The sequence below is a fragment of the Littorina saxatilis genome, linkage group LG12, assembly GCF_037325665.1.
Source record: "Littorina saxatilis isolate snail1 linkage group LG12, US_GU_Lsax_2.0, whole genome shotgun sequence".
Classification (NCBI taxonomy): domain Eukaryota; kingdom Metazoa; phylum Mollusca; class Gastropoda; order Littorinimorpha; family Littorinidae; genus Littorina; species Littorina saxatilis.
The window spans coordinates 66,822,566-66,844,861 of NC_090256.1; the positions used below are offsets into that span (position 1 = coordinate 66,822,566).

The following is a 22,296-nucleotide window of genomic DNA, read 5'->3' on the forward strand; positions in this document are numbered from 1 at the left end:
TTTCCTTGGTTGAATTTGCCCACAGCAAGTGCGACAGCAGCATCAACCCGCTGTTTGCCAAAAATTTTTGTCTTTGGCAAAATGGACCATAACACTGAGTGGAGGGACTCGTTGGCATTCTGGGTCTGCCCATGCATGACTCGCTGTAGCAACTGATTGCTAGAAATGCGTTGGTACAGGGGAACAAGTTGTCGGGCCACCTCCAAAGACAGTACTGTCCTCACTTTGTTCGCATGAGGCCCTGGCTGCTCACCCGAGGCCAACGCCCTCCGGTAAAAGCACCATGACCGTCGTGCTGGGCATCTGTTGTGGCGAGGCGCCTCATCGGTAGAGGTACAGTGGAACTAGGTTCCCCAGATGGCGTTCCGCATGTTGTCCTCTGTTTTGTCAACGTTTGACAAGATGGCACCGTGGTAGTAGTCCTGGAGCCGGCGACACTTTTCTGCAGTGAGACGACCCTGTCCTCTCCCACCCAGTCTGTTCTCCTGTGCTTGTTTCCTCAGGGCGGTTCCCATCCGTTTGTGGACGTGGTTCACACACTCCAGCTTGGTGACCTTGCGTCGCTCCCCATATGGTGCAGATTCCTCGACAGCCCGGAATGCGGTCGAATCACCAGCAGACAGCATAGTCCTGAAACAATATATATATGAAAAAATATTGCTGAACATAAACGTAAGCAAAGTGCATGGAATACAAACAATGTTTCAATACAATGCAGAATGACACAAAATGGCGTTTGTTTACAGCACAGCTAACCAACAGGAGTAATCTCAGGGCTAACAAATATCCAGTTATATTATTGATCTTCTATTATAGAAGTTTACACACACACACACACAACAAAGAGACATCCTAATCAAGCAACGATACATTTGACATTCAAGTGAAAAAACACCTACCTGTAACGCAGACCGGTTCGCTCCACCGACTCAATCCACAGCTTCAAAGCCGCATCCCTCTCCATTGCTTTGGCAGAGGCGTGGTGGTTCTGCTGACAATTCTCTCTGTGGCCCTCCATCCATGCATCCCACTCATCTTGTGGCAGTCCCTCCTTTTCTTTTATTTTGCATGCGAGGCAATAATTATGTGCTCATCACATGGAAGTCAAGCACATATCCTGTCAGCATCTCGACGACCAGGCCTACATCGTAGTGGGACACATTTGAGATCCTTCTTTGCCATGTGCCATCAAAAGCCACATCAGCCCATGGGACACCATCATCAATGTCCCAACAGTCGATCTTCTGGCTCAGGAGTATTTTTGTCGTGGACGTAACCGGGATTCATATCCTGGTTGTTATCCTGGACAATAGACCTGCAGTTTGCTAACGTGAGCTCACAAGTCTACACTGATGCTGTGCAGACTGTTTTGTGCAGGCGTTGGTATGCGTTTTCAGACATGTTTGCCATCCCGAATATTGCACAAAACGTGTCCAAAGCAGCAAAGCTGCCGCCAGTCTGAACACTGTAGAGTACAGATCGATGGTTGACATCAAATGCCTGGCGAACCCTGGTGCCGTTGTAACGTCTCGGCGAAGTGTTGGTCTCTGCAGAGTAGTTGCAGCCATCCGTCGTACACCGCAGTTTCATTTTTCGTGAAAGGCCACTTTTGTCGCCGAGTGTCACCACCACAGACGCATCACAAGTCGGACATGTCAGGTCTGACAACAGCTGATTCAGTTGTCCGATTTCCATCAGACACCAGTTGCGATGCCTAAACACCAATTGATTCTCTTCATCCACGACGGGGAAACTCTGCCGGTAGCGATTCAATTTACTTGCTGATGCTGACGCAGGTTGGGCGATTATTTCCTCTACCTCAGCATGTAAATCATGTTCTACCCCTTCGAACACGTGCTCCATTTCGGCTTCACACGATTCACCGATCTCTGGTTTTTCAACAAGCGCTTTTTTAGCAAGACGCATTTTCTCCATGTGAGACACTTTGCTCTTTGAACACGTACCGTGTTTCACTGTTGACTTCGTCGCCCTCTTTTTTCTTGTCATTATCACGGTTCAAACAAGAAAATGTGTGCTACAACTGACAAGATTCGCTTCGAAGTTGTTTACAACAGAATTCACAGGAAGTAGTATCTTCGTGAACACTCGGCATTGACGGAAATCCCCGAGGACTGAGAAATTTGCATATGCGCATGCGCAGTGGATACAGTTATAACAAGTCGCGTAAGGCGAAATTACAACATTTTGTGAAGCTGTCGAACTAACAGAATGAAACTGAACTCACTGCATTTTTACAGCAAGAGCGTATACTCGTAGCATCGTCAGTCCACCGCTCGATGCAAAGGCAGTGAAATTGACAAGAAGAGCGGAGTAGTAGTTGCGCTGAGAAGGATAGCACGCTTTTCTTTATCTCTATTCTTTTTAACTTTCTGAGCGTGTTTTTAATCCAAACATATCACATCTATGTTTTTGGAATCAGGAACCCACAAGGAATAAGATGAAATTGTTTTTAAATCGATTTTCGGAAATTTTATTTTATACTGTTCAAAAAAAGAAACGCATAGCTTGTAATATTTGGTTAATTTAGTTATATGGCTACAAGGATATCCACCAAACTGCAGAAAATGTTTATCTGGTCGTCGACCTTTCGTCCATTGCCACAAGTGAGCTCTGCACGTGACGCATGCGTTATCAGTGGCTACAATGTCAAAATCTCTCATTTGGCATGACCACTCGTCATGCTTCAGTGTAATCTCGTGAAACTCGGGGAATATTGAGCTCTCACCATGTCTTCCAAAACCCATAAAAGCGGATTGTTCGCCACAAAGAAATCAGACGACAATTCAGCGACGAAAGATGGCCCGATTGAGCAGAGAAGACCGCCAAATTGCATTGGGTCGTTTACAAGCAGGCCAAAGTCAAAGTGCAATCGCCAGGCACTTCCACGTGTCCCAGAGCACCATCAGTAGACTGTGGGTCAGGTTTCAAGCCACTGGCTCCGTTGCTGACTTGCCACGAGCGGGAAGACCAAGGGCGACAACTGCTGCTCACGACCGCTTCATACGGCTCCGCCACCTCCGGAATCGTTTCCTGTCGGCCTCATCTTCTGTCCAGGCTCTAACCGGGCCACACCGATTATCGGACCAGACCGTGCGGAACCGCCTGCATGAAGCTGGTTTGAGAGCTCGCAGACCTCACAGAGGAGCTGTCCTCACCCGCCGCCATCGCCAGAACCGAGTGCAGTGGGGCAACCAGCACCTTCGCTGGACCGTCCGGAATCACTGGAGACACGTGTGGTTCAGCGACGAGTCCTACTTCCTGCTCCAGCGACATGATGGTCGGAGGAGGGTCTACCGGAGAGTAAATGAACGTTACGCGCCCAACTGTGTGGATGAGGCACCCGTTCATGGTGGTGGAGGCGTCATGGTGTGGGGGGCGATCAATACCGTTGGAAGGAGCACCCTGGTGCACGTCCAAGGGCGCATAACTGCCCAGCGATACGTGGAGGAAATTCTGCGCCCACACGCCCTTCCTCTTCTGGCTGACCAGGATGCCATATTCCAGCAGGACAACGCTCGCCCGCACACAGCACGACTCACCACCCAGTTCCTCACCGACCACCATGTCCAGGTGCTTCCCTGGCCATCCATGTCGCCAGACATGAACCCGATAGAACACCTCTGGGATGAATTGGACAGACGTGTGCGCAGGCGAGAAGAAGCGCCGGCAAATCACCGCGATCTATTGCAGGCACTTCAGGAGGAGTGGGACACCATCCCACAGCAAGATATCCGGCATCTGATCCAGTCCATGCCCAGAAGGTGCCGGGCAGTTGTTGCTGCTCAAGGCAGTCACACCCCCTACTGACTTGACAGCCTCGGCACCCAATCGTATTGATTGACTGATTGATTTGAAGATGCAAATGAACTGTGTGTGCATTCAACTGTGTCCATACCAAATTTCAAACAAATAATCTAAATATTGGATTTTCTGTTAATTTTTTCGAAAAATAAAACAAATTTGGCAAGTAGCAACTATGCGTTTCTTTTTTTGAACAGTATAATAATAATTTTTATATTTTTAATTTTCAGAGCTTGTTTTTAATCCGAATATAACATATTTATATGTTTTTGGAATCAGAAAATGATGAAGAATAAGATAAACGTAAATTTGGATCGTTTTAAAAAAAAAATTTAATTACAATTTTCTGATTTTTAACCCCTTCCCTGCCCTGCCACGAACGGCGTTCGAGGTGTTTTTTGGCATCCTGTCTGCCCCGCCACGAACGTCGTTCGAGGTGTACGCATCAGAGTCCTGTATCCACCCAAGAAGGGGGGTAACTGCAAAAACTGTTGGCAGAGCAGTTAGACATCTTGAACCAACGGTTCCTTCCCTTTGACCGTTATGAATAGCAAATATTGATGTTTGGGAGAATTTTGAAACTTCGGGAGTTATCTGTGTTAAGTCGTCAACAAAGATGTCGGATGGTGGACGGCGTGGGGGTACCACGAGGTCTGTTTTCAAGCGCTATTCAGCACTTGAAGTGCTTCAAGAGTGCCTAAATGACCAAGACAGTGATGATGAAGACCTTAGAGATGGAAGTGACAGCGAATCAGACGAGGAAGAAACTGATTTCAACCAGCACCACCCTCTTTTGTCCGAGGTAGGCATTGATGATGACAATGATATCAGCTACGAACCAAGTGTATCTGCCACTGACAGTGATCAGTCGGAGACTGATGGCAGTGATGCCGAAGCAGAACCAATGCCTGGCCCATCAACTTCATGTCCTGTGGTCAGAGGTCGCGGCAGGGGTCGAGGAAGCAGTGTGGGAAGAGGACAACGAGGGAGAGGTAATGCGAGGGGGCGTGGCCGCGGCCGTGCCCGACAAATTCCAAGACAACGTCAGGAAGATAAGATAAGAAATTGGACAGATGCTGATGCAACTGCGCCAAACCAAGACATCCAATTTCAAGGCAATCCAGGCATGCAGTGCAATGTTGACAATTTTGAACCAGTAGACTGGATGCAGCTGTTTTTTGATGACGACCTCATCAACCACCTTGTCTTCCAAACAAACCTTTATGCTGACCAGTACCTTGAGAGCAGCCTTGTGCTTTCCTCAGTGTTTTGTGGATTATCACACAAAATTCATATACTGGAAGTAGTGTGTGGACTTTGCCTGCTCTGTGGATTGTGACTTTGTTGCTTCTGAGTCTCAGCTGTGGAGTATGACGTGCGATTCCGGACTTACCTTACCATGAACAGCTAACCCTTATAACTTTGGATGCTTATAGCAGTGAAGTTGATTACCAAGAAGTTTTGTGAGTACCTGATGTTTTTCCCTTTGTTACACCAGTTTTTTGTTGTGTTTTGTCATGCATTTTTGTGATCAAGTGTGTTGTTATGTTCCGAAAATGCTTGATCACGGGGAAAAAAAAAAGAATAAATAATTACTTAAAAATTTCTGTCCTGCCAAATGAAACTAATTTCACTTGTAATTGGGGCCAGGGATGTTAGAAAAAAACATGCCAAATATCTAAGAGATATCTCTTCAAATGCCTGAATTATTCACGTTTTAGTGAACACACCCTCAAAAGTCAAATTTTGCTCCGGCACACAGGAATACAAATGCGCTTTTTCACGCTGGCAGGGAAGGGGTTAATGACCAAACCATTAATTAATTTTTAAGCCACCAAGCTGAAATGCAATACCGAAGTCCGGCCTTTGTCGAAGATTCGATTGAAAAATGAGGGTGTGACAGTGCCGCCTCAACTTTTACAAAAAGCCGGATATGACGTCATCAAAGGTATTTATCGAAAAAAAGAAAAAAACGTCTGGGGATATCATTCCCAGGAACTCTCATGTCAAATTTCATAAAGATCGGTCCAGTAGTTTGGTCTGAATCGCTCTACACACACACACGCACAGACAGACAGACAGACAGACAGACACACACACACATACACCACGACCCTCGTCTCAATCCCCCCTCTACCTCTACGTTAAAACATTTAGTCAAAACTTGACTAAATGAAACTGACCAATCGGAATGATGTGACCTAGAAACGATAACAATCGGCACCCCTCGGAGCTAACTCGGCATGTTACGAAGCTCAATCGTCGCCGGTTTGTTCGGGCTCATGTGTTTCCGTGATAGAAATATTCTATTCGTCCTTGACTTTATCTAAAAGCCGGAATTTCACAGAACATTTTGGTAGGTCACTTTTGCTGAAGCAGACGATATTTGTGGCCACAATTTTCGTTGGAAAATGAGCTCTGATCAACTTCGTCACTTGAAACAAAGGCCAACACAGCAACTAATGGCTCAATAAACTCTTTATTTGTATATTTCTGATAACATTTTACACTTGAAAAGACAAAAAAATGAAAGTAAACATGTTTATCAGCCCAAAAAAGCTAAAATTACCCAAAACACATAGTTTTGTGATTTTTGAACATTGCCTTGTGTGGAGTCTCCCCTATAAAATTAAAAAAAAAATCCTTTAGGTTTCACATATGACAGTCTGACATCAACAGATCAGACGGGTACAGACTGTTGAACATATTGGAAGAGATCGACATATCACTTAGAAAATTTGGAGAGATAGCGTCGTAAATGCTCTAACCTGCATGTCGCCGCTAAGGTTGTGCTTGAGGAAGAACTCCGCCACATGCAACGGCAGTATGTTGGACAGCAGACGCAGGTTGTAGGCCCTCAGGTGCTCCATCTCCTCCATCTCTTCCGTGGCCTGCATCATAGCACAGAAAATATGTCAACACAAAATTTGTAGTACAGGACTGGAACCACTTTTTAAGATTGCCTGAGATAATCCGGTAGTAAATGGGAGGGAGTCTTAAAATGGGGGTCAATTTACAAACATTATGAACAAAAAGACTAAAGAAAAGCAGTAAAGGGAGACTGGGGGGAGGAGGAGGAGGGAGGGAAGGAGTGAGCACAGGTCCTCGTATCAACCCCCCCCCCCCCCCACCCCCCCCCCAACAAACACAACAAACCATAAGATCCATCCCTATTTCATTAAATGAATGCAATTAATACAAACGAACTAACACTTCAATCATAGTCTGCGTACAGGAATTCGCCTTTGGGCATCACTGACGTACCTGCACTTTCCACAGAAAATCCAGGCGAGCCGTGGACTCGACCTGCTGTGAGTGAATGAAGAGCACCAACATGAACAGCAGCAGTACTACGATCGACTCCACTCGCAGGGACATGATCGTTTTAACCGAGTCCTCATTTAACCTGGACACACAAAGGAACCTGTTGTGAAAATGTCAATATCACATGCAAATAAGAGTTCTAAGCAAAACCTGGGTGACCAAAGTGACACTAATATAATTAACGGTATTCTGACACCGTAAGACACGTGCACTGATATTTCCACCTCTGTCACACAGCTGCAGGTACATCGATATCGACACCATACCCACCAGCAGAGGCAGGCAGGGCAGCTTTGTGAGAAATGCTTTATTATTATCCCATGCATTGCTGGAACATTGGGATCCCTCCCTCCCATCCCTCTCGGCCAGTTTAAAGCTATAGCAGCAACAACAGTCATGCTACTCGTGTGTGTGTGTGTGTGTGTGTGTGTGTGTGTGTGTGTGTGTGTGTGTGAGTGTGTGTGTGTGTGTGTGTGTGTGTGAGTGTGTGTGTGTGTGTGTGTGTGTGTGTGTGTGTGTGTGTGTGAGTGTGTGTGTGTGTGTGTGTGTGTGTGTGTGTGTGTGTGTGTGTGTGTGTGTGTGTGTGTGTGTGTGCGTGTGTGTGTGTATGTTTAGGTGAAATCAACCACCTGCACTTATGGAAGAATGACCGAAGTCTTTAAGATTAGTGACAGAGGTGACACAAATGGACTGTGTCTCTGATTCATCACAAAAAGTTAACCTGTGTCCATCCCGGCCTGGATTCAAATCCTTGACCCGAGAATCACAAGTCCAGTGCCTTTCCATCTGAGCTAATAGTACCGATCCCACCTCCACAATTATGCACCTCCGCACACACACACACACACACTCAATGACTCAATGAATGATAGCTTCACTACTACGGTATTTACCCATTATCGGTCAGCAGGAGGAGGTCCCTGTTGGCAAGCAGAGGGAGGTAGGTGATCTGGGTGAGCAGGGTGACGGTCAGTGTGATGGCCAGTAGCAGCACCATCTTGACCATACTGGACGTGTGCAGGAACACTGTACTAGCCACCATGGACAGTAACACGCACATCAGGCAGTACTGCACACACGAGCAATAATAATAATTCAACAGTAATTTAAACTGCAGCTATAAATTTGATGACAATCAACGTCGACTGAACAAATCAAGACTTCTCTTCTTGAAGCTGTGACACCCCTGACGTCATAAGTGAAAAAAGGTAGAGAAGACGTCATAATACGAAGCATTCATGACACCTAAAACATTGTGTCACATCTCCTAAGAACTGACAAAGAATTTCAAAGAAGTCTGTCTCGGCAAGGCTGTGAATGTATCGGTGTCAGATCTCATTAATGATCAAAACATTTTAAAGCTCATGGCCCACTGACAGCATTATATCAATCAATCAATCAATATGAGGCTTATATCGCGCGTATTCCATGGGTACAGTTCTAAGCGCAGGGATTTATTTTTTTAAATTTTTTTTATTTATTTTTTTTTGCAATTTATATCGCGCACATATTCAAGGCGCAGGGATTTATTTATGCCGTGTGATATGGAATTTTTTTACACAATACATCACGCATTCACATCGGCCAGCAGATCGCAGCCATTTCGGCGCATATCCTACTTTTCACGGCCTATTATTCCAAGTCACACGGGTATTTTGGTGGACATTTTTATCTATGCCTATACAATTTTGCCAGGAAAGACCCTTTTGTCAATCGTGGGATCTTTAACGTGCACACCCCAATGTAGTGTACACGAAGGGACCTCGGTTTTTCGTCTCATCCGAAAGACTAGCACTTGAACCCACCACCTAGGTTAGGAAAGGGGGGAGAAAATTGCTAACGCCCTGACCCAGGGTCGAACTCGCAACCTCTCGCTTCTGAGCGCAAGTGCGTTACCACTCGGCCACCCAGTCCTCAACATATATACACTCATCAGCCAGTACTGCCCACACACACACACACACACACAAAGAAGAGCTAGTGTATCAGCAATGTTGGGCGCTGATTCTGCCTGCATACAAATACGAGCTGCAATTCAGGACGACTGATGAGACGCATCAATTCTGATCATTGCATCCTTAATTCCCGAGTAAAATACACTGTATTGCCCTCACTGCCACATGGCACCGTCATCATGGAGGTGTCAGCTACACAAAATTTACAGATGGCTATGTCTAGTACGCCTTAAGACTATACTAAGACATGAGAATGGAACTTGTTTAAATATGAGGAAATAAAATGTAGCAAATCCATAATCCCACAAATAAGGTTGTTTTAGTTTCTTCTTATAGCCATGAATTTGATTAAAAGAAAAAATCAAAAGACACCTAGTCATTATCTGCTATTCAGTCTTGGTCGCGTGACAGACGTTTTCTTCCACACGAGATAACATTGATCGTCTAACGAAGCCGTCAGGCTGAGTAAGACATCAATTAATCGAGTATGGAAGACAACTCTGTCACACGACCAAGTCTGGATAGCATTTCTGTCTCACAGCTTCAACAGAGGAGAGAACAAACACGTTTTGCTTATACTCACGCTTTGAAAAGGCTATATAACCAGCCATGATTGTGGCAAGATCTACTTCTTTGACCGACCAAATATGAATGACGTCTCGATCGGTATGTCTGAATGACGTCACAGTCTGTATCTTTTGAAGCATCACATTCTTTATGAAGTCTTTCTGTGTAAGAATGTGCGAATAGTTTGTTCTTTTTGGTTTCTTTGTCTTGTACACAACTCTGTCCTTCCTAATTCCGACTCACAGGCCTCATGATGGAGCAGCTAAATTCGTGTATGGAAACAGTACTGTTGTCTGGGATGCCGTTTGCAGTATTCTCAGTGTTGAAGAATTTGTAAAGAGAAGAAACGATAACAGCGGGAGAAATGAAAGCCATGTGTGCATTTTGGCCCTTTTGGAGGGGCGATTGCGAAAATGATTCCGTTCTTGTCATACTCAGAAACGTGTAACATACAATCTTGCACACGTTTGCTTTAGTAGGGGCAAAGAAGGAAAGCGTGAGACATTATACATGAATGCATTCTTACAGCTTGAAAATCACTACAAAATCTAAATTAAACTCTAACGAAAGTAAACCGATTCAAAGCCAAGGCAACAGAGCCTGGTATATACCTCTACAAAAAACGTATCCTGTGTATCTTGAGTGCAGGGTGTGGTTTCATTGTTTCGGCTGAATCCCTCTTGTTGCAGCACAGAGATGTTAAACTCTGACAGCCCATACTTCTTCACCACGCAGTCCTTCACTAACGTCGTATCCAAAGGTAGCTGAAAGTCACAGTATACACTTTATTGTTAGGACTGATTGATTTGCAAATTTTTTGACTCACAGACAGACACAGACAGTAGGATGTACAGGTAGACAGACAGACAGACAGACAGACAGACAGACACGCACACACACATATATTTTATATACTGGCATAGATTACAATAGAAGCAAGAAAAATTAAGTCATCTGATATTTTTTTTTTATCAGGCATGGGAATTGAAAAAAGTAAAAAAGGCTGAAATTGTGCAACTGCAAGTAATAGCAAAGTCGACGGCGCAAAGCGCCTAGCCTTACCAAATGGTTCAATTTGGTGTCATCTGAGCTCCAAGTTTGCCATTAAATGGAAAATTTCAATAGTAAATTTTCATTTGATTAATATACCCAATTCTCATAAATGCATTGACTTCAATCTCACATGCTAGATGTAGAAAAACTACTCAAATTACCTGCCCTTGGAAGGGTGGTAACCAAGCTAAAAACAGACGCCATAGCCGTTGCTATGCCCTGTCCGGCACAGCACCCTGCCGAGAACAAAGGAGAGCCAAGCTCATTGTTCCCCGACCGCTGTGCGAGAGACTGGCCCCAGCCACCAACCCGCGACAACAAGTCGAGAATGATTATTCCGGATGCCGGCGCTCACGTGGTGCGCGGTGGGTTATGGGTAACCAGGTGGGACAGGGCATAGCAACGGCTATGGCGTCTGTTTTTAGCTTGGTTACCACCCTTGCAAGGGCAGGTAATTTGAGTAGTTTTTCGACATCTAGCATGTGAGATTGAAGTCAATGCATTTATGAGAATTGGGGTAAGAATATGAAATTTAATTCAGTTTTTAGAACCATTTTTGCCTCCCCCATTTATTTTTTCGGCGGACACTTTTGCTTTTTCGGCGGAACAAAAACAAATTTTGGCGGAAACTTGCCTTTCGGCGGACAATTCCCATGCCTGTTTTGTACAATGCATGCATGAGCCAGGGCCTTTTTGAAACTTTGAACAATATTTGTACTTTATCCCACATACGTGAGTGAGACCACTCATGATATAACAATATTGTTCACACCACATGTTTGTATATCACGTAAAAGAGGTCATGTCAAACTAATTTGGCAGGGACCTGCTTTTCGACTGCTTATGATGCTAGAGTCACCGAGACAAACGTCATTACAGAAACCCTTTACGCTATGCTGTTTCTCCGGGTAGAAGTTTTAGAACTTTCACATCACGCTACACTTTCTAGAGTGACGTGTCTTTGCTTTGACGTCAAAGATTGCACGAGGCTTTGCAATAGATGTGGTTCCAAAAGAAGCGTCTTCAATGTAGACGCCTGACTGCGGGACGTTTTGAGTAAAACACTTGTAAGTACAGTATGTAGGATAAACTGCTTTTTTTAAATAGAGAACCGCTCGCTTTCGCTCGCTGTTCCAATATTTTAAAAAAACAACTCATGTACATCTGGTACGACACAACAAGCCATGTATTCAGTTTTCTTTATTTATCTTTAACTGATAACATCCTTTCTTTCAGAAAGTTTCTGTACCCAAGAATCAGCGACGTTTTAAAAGCTTCAAGAAATTACAACTTCAGTATTTTACAGGTCATAATACAGTGAAACCCCTCTTAAACAACCTCAAAATCAAGAAAATCCAGTTTTACAAAAGAGGATTGGGGGGGGGGGAGTCATAAAAGGGAGCTAAATTTACAGAACCTATGAACTGAAAATCTGTAGAAGAACGAAAACAAAGTCTTAAATTGGTGAAATCTTAAATCAGCTAGCAGCAGGGTGTTATAAGGGGATTTCATTGTACCATATATAATTTCTTACCAAGGGGAAGAATGAAGCTGAAAAGAGCGCAAGCACAGACAAGGTGGCCACTGCATGGTTCATCCAGCGATACACAGCCACCATCATGGCCAGCATACGTACGCCCTTGGGAGTACACTGCAATCAAGAATTAGAATCAAAGTGAGACGGGCGCAGGTGGCGTATTGGATAAGACATCGGCCTCCAAATCGGAAGGTCGTGAGTTCAAATCCCGGCTGCGGCTGCCTGGTGGGTTAAGGGTGGAGATTTTTTCAATCTCCCAGGTCAACTTATGTGCAGACCTGCTAGTGCCTTATCCCCCTTTGTGTGTACACACAAGCACAAGACCAAGTGCGCACAGAAAAAATCCTGTATTTAACCCATGTCAGAGTTCGGTGGGTTATAGAAATACGAAAATACCCAGCATGCTTCTTCCGAAAGCGGCGTATGGCTGCCTGAAAGGCGGGGTAAAAATGGTCATACACACATACAAATCCACATGACATTGTGCAAAAACATGAGTGAACGTGGGAGTTTCAGCCCATGAACGAAGAAGAAAAAGAAGAAGAATCACACTACCAATATGTTTCTGGGAAAAAATAATCCATAGACCAAATTCATAACTTTAACATAAAAAAGTATTCACAGCTGACATTTTTTTCTTTTTTCTTTGTGAGTGTATTTTTCTTTCTCTTCTTTTCCTTCATCTTTATTTTTTTTGCTTAGGGGATTAACAGCAAACATGAGCAAGCATGCAGTGTGACATACGATATGAGAAATCTTGAGATCACAACAGTAAAACTGTGTTAAAAGGGAGACTACCTCTTTGCTGCTAACATTTCCCCCAAACTGCTTGTAGTTCTCTTCTCTTTGGCCAAGTTACTATATTCTGTCTATACCCCACGGTCTATACATGTACTGAGGTGGGTGGTTTTTTTCTTTCTTTTCTTGAGGTGGTGATGGGGACAAGGGAGGGAGCTAAACGGGAAACAAGAAGTCGTTCCCTCATAGGAAAGTCAAGATAAGTTGGCAGTCAGCAAAATGCTGAAACTTTTTTCAAATATTCCTGAATACTTTGCAGACATTTCAGGAGATCTGCCAAATTTTTTAATTTGTGGGAATAAAGGGGGAGCAAACACTGGAATGCCTTGAAATTCCGAAAATATTGCTGCAACTTTTATGACTGTTTTTCTGGATAACTTGCTAAAGATAGATAAATCCCAGCAGCATCTCTGCGTGGCAAGCGATTTTACCATGCACAAGGATCAAGAACACTTACCGGGCAGGACTCTGACAACGCCAGCAGGAACAGAGAAAATGTGACGAAGAAACTCACAGGGAACACCCCAGCCATTATAATGCCTCTGTTGACAAGACAAGAAAATGGAAGTTGAAATTTAAAATGAAGTAATATATAACAGCTGAGAGAGAGAGAGAGAGAGAGAGAGAGAGAGAGAGAGAGAGAGAGAGAGAGAGAGAGAGAGAGAGAGAGAGAGAGAGAGAGAGAGAGAGAAAGGGGGAGAGTGAGAGAGAGGGAGAGCGAAAGAGAGAGAGAGAGAGAGAGAGAGAGAGGGAGAGAGAGAGGGAGAGAGAGAGAGAAATAAGAGAGAGGTATATTAGTAAGGAGGCAAGAGAGTGTTTATATATTTATCCTACATACATGAGAGAGACCACTCATTAGATAACAATATCATTCAAACCACACGTGTGTACATCACGTAAATGTTTGAGATCATGTCAAGCAAGTCTGGCAGGGACCTGTTTTTCCACTGCTTATGATGTCAAAGTCACCGAGGCAAAAGTCATTATAGAAAAAGAATTGTGCTTACTAATTCCCCTCGATGAATTTTCAGAACTAACACGTCACGCTACACTTTCTAAAGTGACGTTTCTTTGCTTTGAGGTAAAAGATTACACGAGGCTTTGGAAGAGATTGAGGTTCCCCAAAAAGCGTCTTCAATTTGGCTGCCTCGACTGCGGGATGTTTTGAGTAAAATACATGAAAGTACAGTATGTTGAATCAACAGAATACTACATGGCTTGCTGTGTCGTACCAGATTTACACTCGTTGCTTTCGCTCGCAGTTAAATATTTTTAAAAACAACTCGTGTAAATCTGGTACGGCACAGCAAGTTATGTACTCAGTATTCTCTTTATACATACAAAGTAATATATATGGATATACATATAGATAACAAAATTAAATAATGGAATTCATCCTGAAACAGGTGTCAAGAGAGAGCAAACAGATGTCTTTTTGATATCTGCTCAGCCGCTACAGACGTTATCTTTAAATGATGCAGATGAGAAGAGAAGAAAAATAAAAGACTGAGATCTAGAAAAAGAGGTAGCTGATTACCTGGGAATAATAACCAGCTGAACGACAAAAATGCCTAGCATCATCAGGTTGACACAGGCAAGATGCGACGTGATCATCGTGTCGCGTACTTTACAGTACTGAAACATATAACATAATATAACATGCATGAATTGCTGCATTGTAACATATACAATTTAAATTTTTTGTATTACAAAACACACACATTTGGAAAAAGAAATTGCATCAGCGGTGGTTTGCATGTTTATTCATACTCGCTGGAATGGCATTCAAACTTCAATTATGCATGCACACAAGAATACATGGATCAATTACCCCTGACAGCCCAGGAATAACTCTGTCAAGTTTGCATGAGTTGTGGAAGAGTGGCTCACCCTTGGAAATACTCGGGCAAACAATTCCATGTGATATTGCAGGCCAATCACTGGCGAGCTAAGTGTCTCCACATGTGGTAGGCACTGGGAGTTTAGCCCTAAGGTATGCATGGTGAGTGTTCATTACAATTAGATTTTCAATAAAATCTTAAATTAAAATGCTAAACAGCAGTGCATGCTTACTTTCTGCTCCAACTCTGGTTTCCTGAAAGTGAGAAAGAATCCCTTGACGTGTTCCGAGCGCTGTCTGTCAATGCTGCGAGCGTCGATGGCTCGTCCGAGGTACTCGTTCACCTCCTCATCCGGATCTTTGTTCTCAAGGTCGTCTCCAAAGCCTAACCTGAATATTCAGATAGCATGGAGTGGTAAGTAAAGAAGAGATCAAATCTGAGAGAAACGTGGAAGATTTTTTGGGCACACACTAACACACAACACATGCCTCCACACACCCACCCACACCCATCCCCCCACCACACACACACTCACATGCACACACACCCTTGATGTGAAGGTTGTGAAAATATTACCCACAATGTTGTGTGTGTGTGTGTGAATAAACAGCTGCAACAATATCCACCATGATCAATGAACACAATTCCATGCTCAACTTTACTGAACAAGGATATCAGCATGTGTTCAAAAACATTCATGAGAAGAAAAACACATGTTTTAAACAGCCAACAGTCTTCCATGATCATTTTCATTCTGAAATAGAAAGAATCAGGATGGCTGCAGACAGGTTTCACAGTCTTCAGAGTCGGGTATGTCCCTGACTTTGATATTAAATAAAATGTTTCGTTTTGTTTAGTCGTGAATTTTCACTGGTCTGTGTCGAATGTCTTCGGAATTTACATATGAAAAATAAACTTTGATCGAATTTAAGTCAAGTTTGTATTCCCCACCAGCGAAAAAGGTAGGTCGGTCGTGAGAAATGAGACAGACACGATTTCCCTTTTTAGCCACATTGCAATAGACAAAGGCACCAGTACAAAAACACACAAAGAAATCCAGTGAAAAGTACATTAGAAACCAAAGAACAGAGATAGATGAACACACTTAGTTAAAAAAAACAATGAATGTGTTTATGTTTAGTCGATACAATCGCATGTGAAGTAAACGGTCTTTTTTCTAAATGTGTCTGTCTCAAAAACGTTAATTACAAATCTGTTTAGTTGGAATGGCTGTTAAAAGGTTTGGACGTAACATGCTTTTAATAAGTAGCAATTTCCATCAAATCACGACATGAAAGGGTTTTGAAAGGCTAACTACGGCTTATTCTACTTGCGCTTGGTCATTTTGTCACTCGGGCAAGGTGTCTGTCTCATTTTTTCTCACGACCGCCCTGCAGACAAATCGTCTGCTATAACCGCCATACACAGCAAATTGTCATGATGCAACCAATTTTATACTTCCTATCCGTTGTCAGGCAGATGATCAACTGGCTGACTAAAGAATTTTTCGGCATGTGTTTATTTCAGAGCACGTTATTTACTGTCTGTCTCTGAAAACCTTGAATTCTCACGACCGCCCGGCACTATTGACGGTCATTTCTTACCAAATGTTAAGCAGATTCATTTGTAAAATAACAACATTCAGTGACTGTGTCTGATCAACGCCAGTGTTTTTTTTTCAATCCTTGAATGCACTGCATTGTGAATGTTGTGGTCAAGTGAGAGTTTTATAGACATCGCCGTACGTTTTTCAACACTTTGATGACGTCAGACAGCAGATTGAAAACGTTCCAACTTGGAAAGAGAGCCAGTCACGATCATATAATCGTAGGGAATCAATAGTTGCTTTGTTTATTAACTTTCAAGTGCTTTTAAAAGTTTGATTTTTGTCATTGTTATTGTTGCATATGTGCGTGCGTACGTGCGCGCGCGCCTGTCAGTGTGGAAGAGTGTAGGGTAAGTGTATCCAATTCCGACCGACTTCGGGGATACCTAAATCCGACCGATTTTCCAAGTCACTAATGATGAGGTTCACACGTCATCCCAACAGAAAGAATGCCATTCATACAAGGGCCATTCATGAACGGTTGATGACGCGACGTCACGAACCAATCGTTTCGTCACGAGAGTTAATTGCGTCATCTGCACCGCGGCGCGAAATGTGCCTTCGCCATACGTTTCTTGCAAAGGGTGAGATAATTTGATGAACAGAGTTGTGTTTCTTTTACATGGATGTTAATAAGTGTTTTTGGAAGAATAATGTTATGGTTCTGACTAAATCTCATTGTACTTTTTAATCGAAAAGGGGAAAATCTTATCGGTCGTGATTAGATACCCAGTTTTTGAGAGAGTATTTAAATCCGACAACAACGCAGATAATACAAAACGCTGCACAAAATCCCAGTAAAACCATTCATTGTTTACGTTTATGACTTGAAAAAAGCATATGAACAAGGAAACATATCAGATGATGTATTATCTAGCTGTGTGTGTGTGTGTGTGTGTGCGTGCGGCCGAGCGTTGCGCGCACGTTCGTTTGTGTGTGTGTGTGTGTGTGCGTGCGTGCGTGCGTGCGTGCGTGCGTGTGTGTGTGTGTGTGTGTGTGTAAGCGTGTGCGCGAGCGTTGTGCGCACGTGTTCGTTTGTGTTAGCTTATGTGTGTGTGTGTGTGTGTGTGTGTGTGTGTGTGAGTGTTGATGCGTGAGTGTTGATGCGTGCGTACTTGCATGTGTGCGTGCGAGAGGGGTTGGGTTTTCTTATGTGTGCAGAGTAGTTGTTGTAGAAAATGCAAGACATTAAGGTTCAGTCTGTAGTGGATATACTGGGACAGCGTCCATGTACTATGCCACAGTTCAGTCTGTAGTGGATATACTGGGACTGCGTCCAGGTACTATGCCACAGTTCAGTCAGTAGTGGATATACTAGGACTGCGTTAAGGTACTCTGCCACAGTCTTTGATGACGTCATTTCCGTTTTTGTGATAGTTGAGGCGGACCTGTTAAGTAATCTTTGATTAAGTCGGGACTTTGATATTGCATTTGAGCCAGGTAGCTTGAAAATAAGTGAATTAGTTCGCTCATTAAAATTGTCATCAAAAACGAATATTTCATTACAGATTCAAACACTACTGCATTGTACTTCTTATCTTCTCCTGATTTAAAATATATATATACATATGTTATGTTTACTTTAAAAACGCGTTCAGAATTAAAGAAAACAGGTTGAGTATGCTTCGCGGAGATGAGTGTGATCCGTGACGGTTTTCGGGTATGGTTAGCCGAGACTATCTGAATTTAGTCTCGCCGATCGGACTGTTTTTTTTTTTTAGTTTATCCTTCAATTTGATGCCTATAGATTGACTACATGTTTTTATATCGCTTTACGCGACTTGTTTTACATTTCGTCAAGTTATGAAATGTATTATAAAATTTGGTACATAACATTCTAAAAATTGCAAATAACAATAACACTTTTGATTACAGATTCAAAAGTTATTGCATTGTATCCTTTGGATTTCCTGGATCCCAATGTATAAACAGATATGTCATGCTTAGTGTGAAAATCTGCTCAAATGAGAAAAATCGCCCGTTTTGTTCATATGCTTCGCGGAGGCAACCCGTCTCGGTCTTCTGGTTTCGGCTAGCCAAATCTCACTAGCATTGTTAATGACTCGTCCCTGATTCCAATGTTGATCTTTTAGTTTCAAACCAACTTAATGTTTTATTATCACTTCACATGACTTGTTCTGTATATTTTTTTTTCGCTGTCATGATGTCACCATTTAGAGGGTAGGGTTACATTTTCAGGTATTTATTCCCCAAGAATATGCAAAAAAATTCCAAACTCGTTTTTTTGTATTGGTCAATGATTCTACTTTTGTTTTAAAGTGAGAAATGGAGTGCAATTAACATTGTTACTTTTGAAGGTATGCTCATGACGTGCATCACAGCGAAATAGCAGTTCAGAAGAACGGAATTCCCATAATTAGTCCTTATTTGCTGCTTTTTTCACTGAGCTCGGAAATGATATTTTGCTTGCATTGTTATTGCTTAATTTATTAAAGCCTCTGGACAATATTCTTTGAATAAATCGTTACCCAATTCTGTTTACGTCTATCCCTTTGTTTGATAGAGTACTGTAACAAGCTATCACATTATGTCGACAAGAATGCGTCTCCATACAAGTTTTTGTCTTGATTCCATCCAGGAGGATGTAAGGCTTTAATAAAAACACTATTTCAAAGATCTCTGTCAAGATTGATTTTGTTGAAAAAAAAGGAAGTCTGTGATTGAAGATTGTGAAACCTGCCTGTTGTCGTTTCAAGATGTCAACAAGGTCTGTAATTCCACATGAACAAGTTGATTCACCCACATTAGACTTGTTTTGTCAAAACATCTTACACTATTGACACGCTGGAATCAAAACACAGTGGTACCTGCAATGTGTGGCCCCTCCGGTGAGAGGACACCTCCCTTAAAAGGACACCTTCTGTTGTCCAGTTGTCTATTATCTCTACCAAAATATACCTGTCATGACAGGCCACCTGCAATGTAGGGACACTTTCAGCTGGTCCCAAGGGTGTCCTTTCATTGCAGGTACCACTGTAGTAACACCTATTGTGTTTTCAACCTAGTAACAGCTGGGGTCTCAATATTTTGACAAGACATTATGGGGCCACAGACTGAATAGTTTCTTAGCATATATCTTTTAATACAGTGGTACCCCCTATTAAGACCCCTAAATGTATGACTCCCTCAATCCTTTTAAGACCCTGTTTTCTCAGGCTTTTTGTTATTTACCTCCAATTTTAACACCACCTCCTTTTCAAGATCCGATTTTCTCAGATTTTTTGAGGATCCACAGTAGCTCATTAATCTTTCTTTTAAAAAGCTTCTCAGCTTTAATCTAAAGGCTGGTCTTACTTTCCTTTATTTGGTGTTTAACGTCGTTTTCAACCGTTCAAGGTTATATCGTGACGGGGAAAGGGGGGGGGGGGGGGGGGGGGGATGGGATAGAGCCACTTGTTAAATGTTTCTTGTTCACAAAAGCACTAATCAAAAAATTGCTCCAGGGGCTTGCAACGTAGTACAATATATATGACCTTACTGGGAGAATGCAAGTTTCCAGTACAAAGGACTTAACATTTCTTACATGCTGCTTGACTATATTTCTTTACAAACATGGACTATATTCTATACAAGAATCACACTTAACAAGGGTAAAAGGAGAAACAGAATCCGTTAGTCGCCTTTTACGACATGCTGGGGAGCATCGGGTAAATTCTTCCCCCTAACCCGCGGGGGAGGGGGGGGGGGGGGGGGGGGCTGGTCTTAATATACACATCATTTTAGCTGCTGCACAGCTGTGGTTCTGCCAGAGATCCAGACTTTAACCCAGTTTCGAAGAAGTATTTTCAGACTTGTGATGTCGTCATAAGGTTAAAAATACACGTCATTTCAATGCGTCATTGCCAGCCAAACAATCGGCATACTCTGTGGGACACAGCTTTCTACTGCTCAAAGCAAGACCTTTGCAGTGAAATTCACTGCATGCAGCTCCACGCAGCGTAGAGTACGAACAGGGTTATAAGTGTCTAATGGCTACAAAAAGCCTCACTTGTTGTGGATGCCCATGCCCTTGAATCCCATTTTGCGTGCCATCTTGTCCTCGCCTGTGCTGCTTCTTCTAGGGCCTGGTTCCACCGTTTTCACCACATTGTGCAACTGAAAATGGATAAAGACAAACCATTAAGCAGAATCACAGTCATGCATTATGATAACAAAAAGAGTTTTTACATGGCAAAAATTCTACTATAATTGTTTTAAGTGCCAAAATACAACTATAAAAAGAAGAAACAAGTCGCGTAAGGCGAAATGACTACATTTAGTCAAGCTGTGGAACTCACAGAATGAAATTGAACGTAGTCCGCCACTAGTGCAAAAGGCAGTGAAAGTGACGAGCCTGTTTGGCGCGGTAGCGGTTGCGCTGAGCTTCATAGTACGCTTTACTGTACCTCTCTTCGTTTTAACTTTCTGAGCGTGTTTTTAATCCAAATATCATATCTATATGTTTTTGGAATCAGGAACCGACAAGGAATAAGATGATAGTGTTTTTAAATTGATTTCGAAAATTTAATTTTGATCATAATTTTTAATATTTTTAATTTTCAGAGCTTGTTTTTAATCCAAATATAACATATTTATATGTTTTTGGAATCAGAAAATGATGAAGAATAAAATGAACGTAAATTTGGATCGTTTTATAAGAATTTTTTTTTATAACAATTTTCAGATTTTTAATGACCAAAGTCATTAATTAATTTTTAAGCCACCAAGCTGAAATGCAATACTGAAGTCCGGCCTTTGTCGAAGATTGCTTGGCCAAAATTTCAATCAATTTGATAGAAAAATGAGGGTGTGGCAGTGCCGCCTCAACTTTTACAAAAAGCCGGATATCATGACGTCATCAAAGACATTTATCGAAAAACTGAAAAAAACGTCCGGGGATATCATACCCAGGAACTCTCATGTCAAATTTCATAAAGATCGGTCCAGTAGTTCACTCTGAATCGCTCTACACACACACACGCACACACACACACGCACGCACATACACCATGACCCTCGTCTCGATTCCCCCTCTATGTTAAAACATTTAGTCAAAACATGACTAAATGTAAAAACAAACAAACTATCAAAAAAACAATTACGTGTGCATGGATAACAATGATAACCTCATATTTTAAACTATAATGTAACTTGAATCATCTCCCTGGCTTATCATTAGTATCTTGTCTTTACTTCCGGATTATTGTTTTTCTTATGTTTGGTTGTTCTTCAATCGTGGGGTTTTGTGTGTGTTTTTTTCCCCCGAAGGTTTTTGTTGTTTTTAGAGTTGTGAAAAATGTGCTCAAAACCACACAGCTGAATTGAATTTTGTCTTCAACCTTCATTTCCATCTATCATCATCTAGCTGTCCCCTTCCCTAACACATACCCTCCCCCCCCCCCCCCCCCCCCCCCCCCATCACTCTTGATCCCATTTCTCCCCGCCCCTACCTCAGAGCTATTTTTTTTTCAAATTCCTCTCTATTTTTCTTTCATGTGAGACAATAGCTGAGTAGCAGTGGCAGTGGTCCCCCTATAATGTCACAGCAGCTGCTCTGCACTGCAGTTGTTTAGCTTGAGCACTGGGGCCCAAGGACTGTTATGCCGGGGTGGAAGTAGAGATAAGCGCCTACTTCCCAAGAAATGCTCCATATGGCTTCGTGTCTCCAAACACCTCTGACGGTCAAATCCAGCTCCTGGCCTTCACGTGGCGGGCCCTGTCTTCGACTAACAGGAGAAGGGATGCAGGCGGGTCCCTGGCGCCTTAAAACCAGCTGCTTCGGGCAGATGGGGC

General features: G+C 42.8%; 1 protein-coding gene across 1 annotated transcript in view; it reads right to left on the reverse strand.

Moving 5' to 3' along the window:
* The window catches only part of LOC138982610 (adenylate cyclase type 5-like), a 65,295-nt gene that overhangs the window by 7,094 nt on the left and 35,905 nt on the right, over positions 1-22,296 (reverse strand). The window contains exons 12-20 of the mRNA XM_070355940.1: positions 20,513-20,619; positions 15,130-15,286; positions 14,594-14,691; positions 13,514-13,598; positions 12,256-12,372; positions 10,280-10,432; positions 8,040-8,215; positions 7,087-7,228; positions 6,591-6,713 (exon numbers count right to left, since the gene is read on the reverse strand). Coding sequence (XP_070212041.1) covers positions 6,591-6,713; positions 7,087-7,228; positions 8,040-8,215; positions 10,280-10,432; positions 12,256-12,372; positions 13,514-13,598; positions 14,594-14,691; positions 15,130-15,286; positions 20,513-20,619 — 1,158 coding nt within the window. The remainder of the gene's footprint in view (positions 1-6,590; positions 6,714-7,086; positions 7,229-8,039; positions 8,216-10,279; positions 10,433-12,255; positions 12,373-13,513; positions 13,599-14,593; positions 14,692-15,129; positions 15,287-20,512; positions 20,620-22,296) is intronic.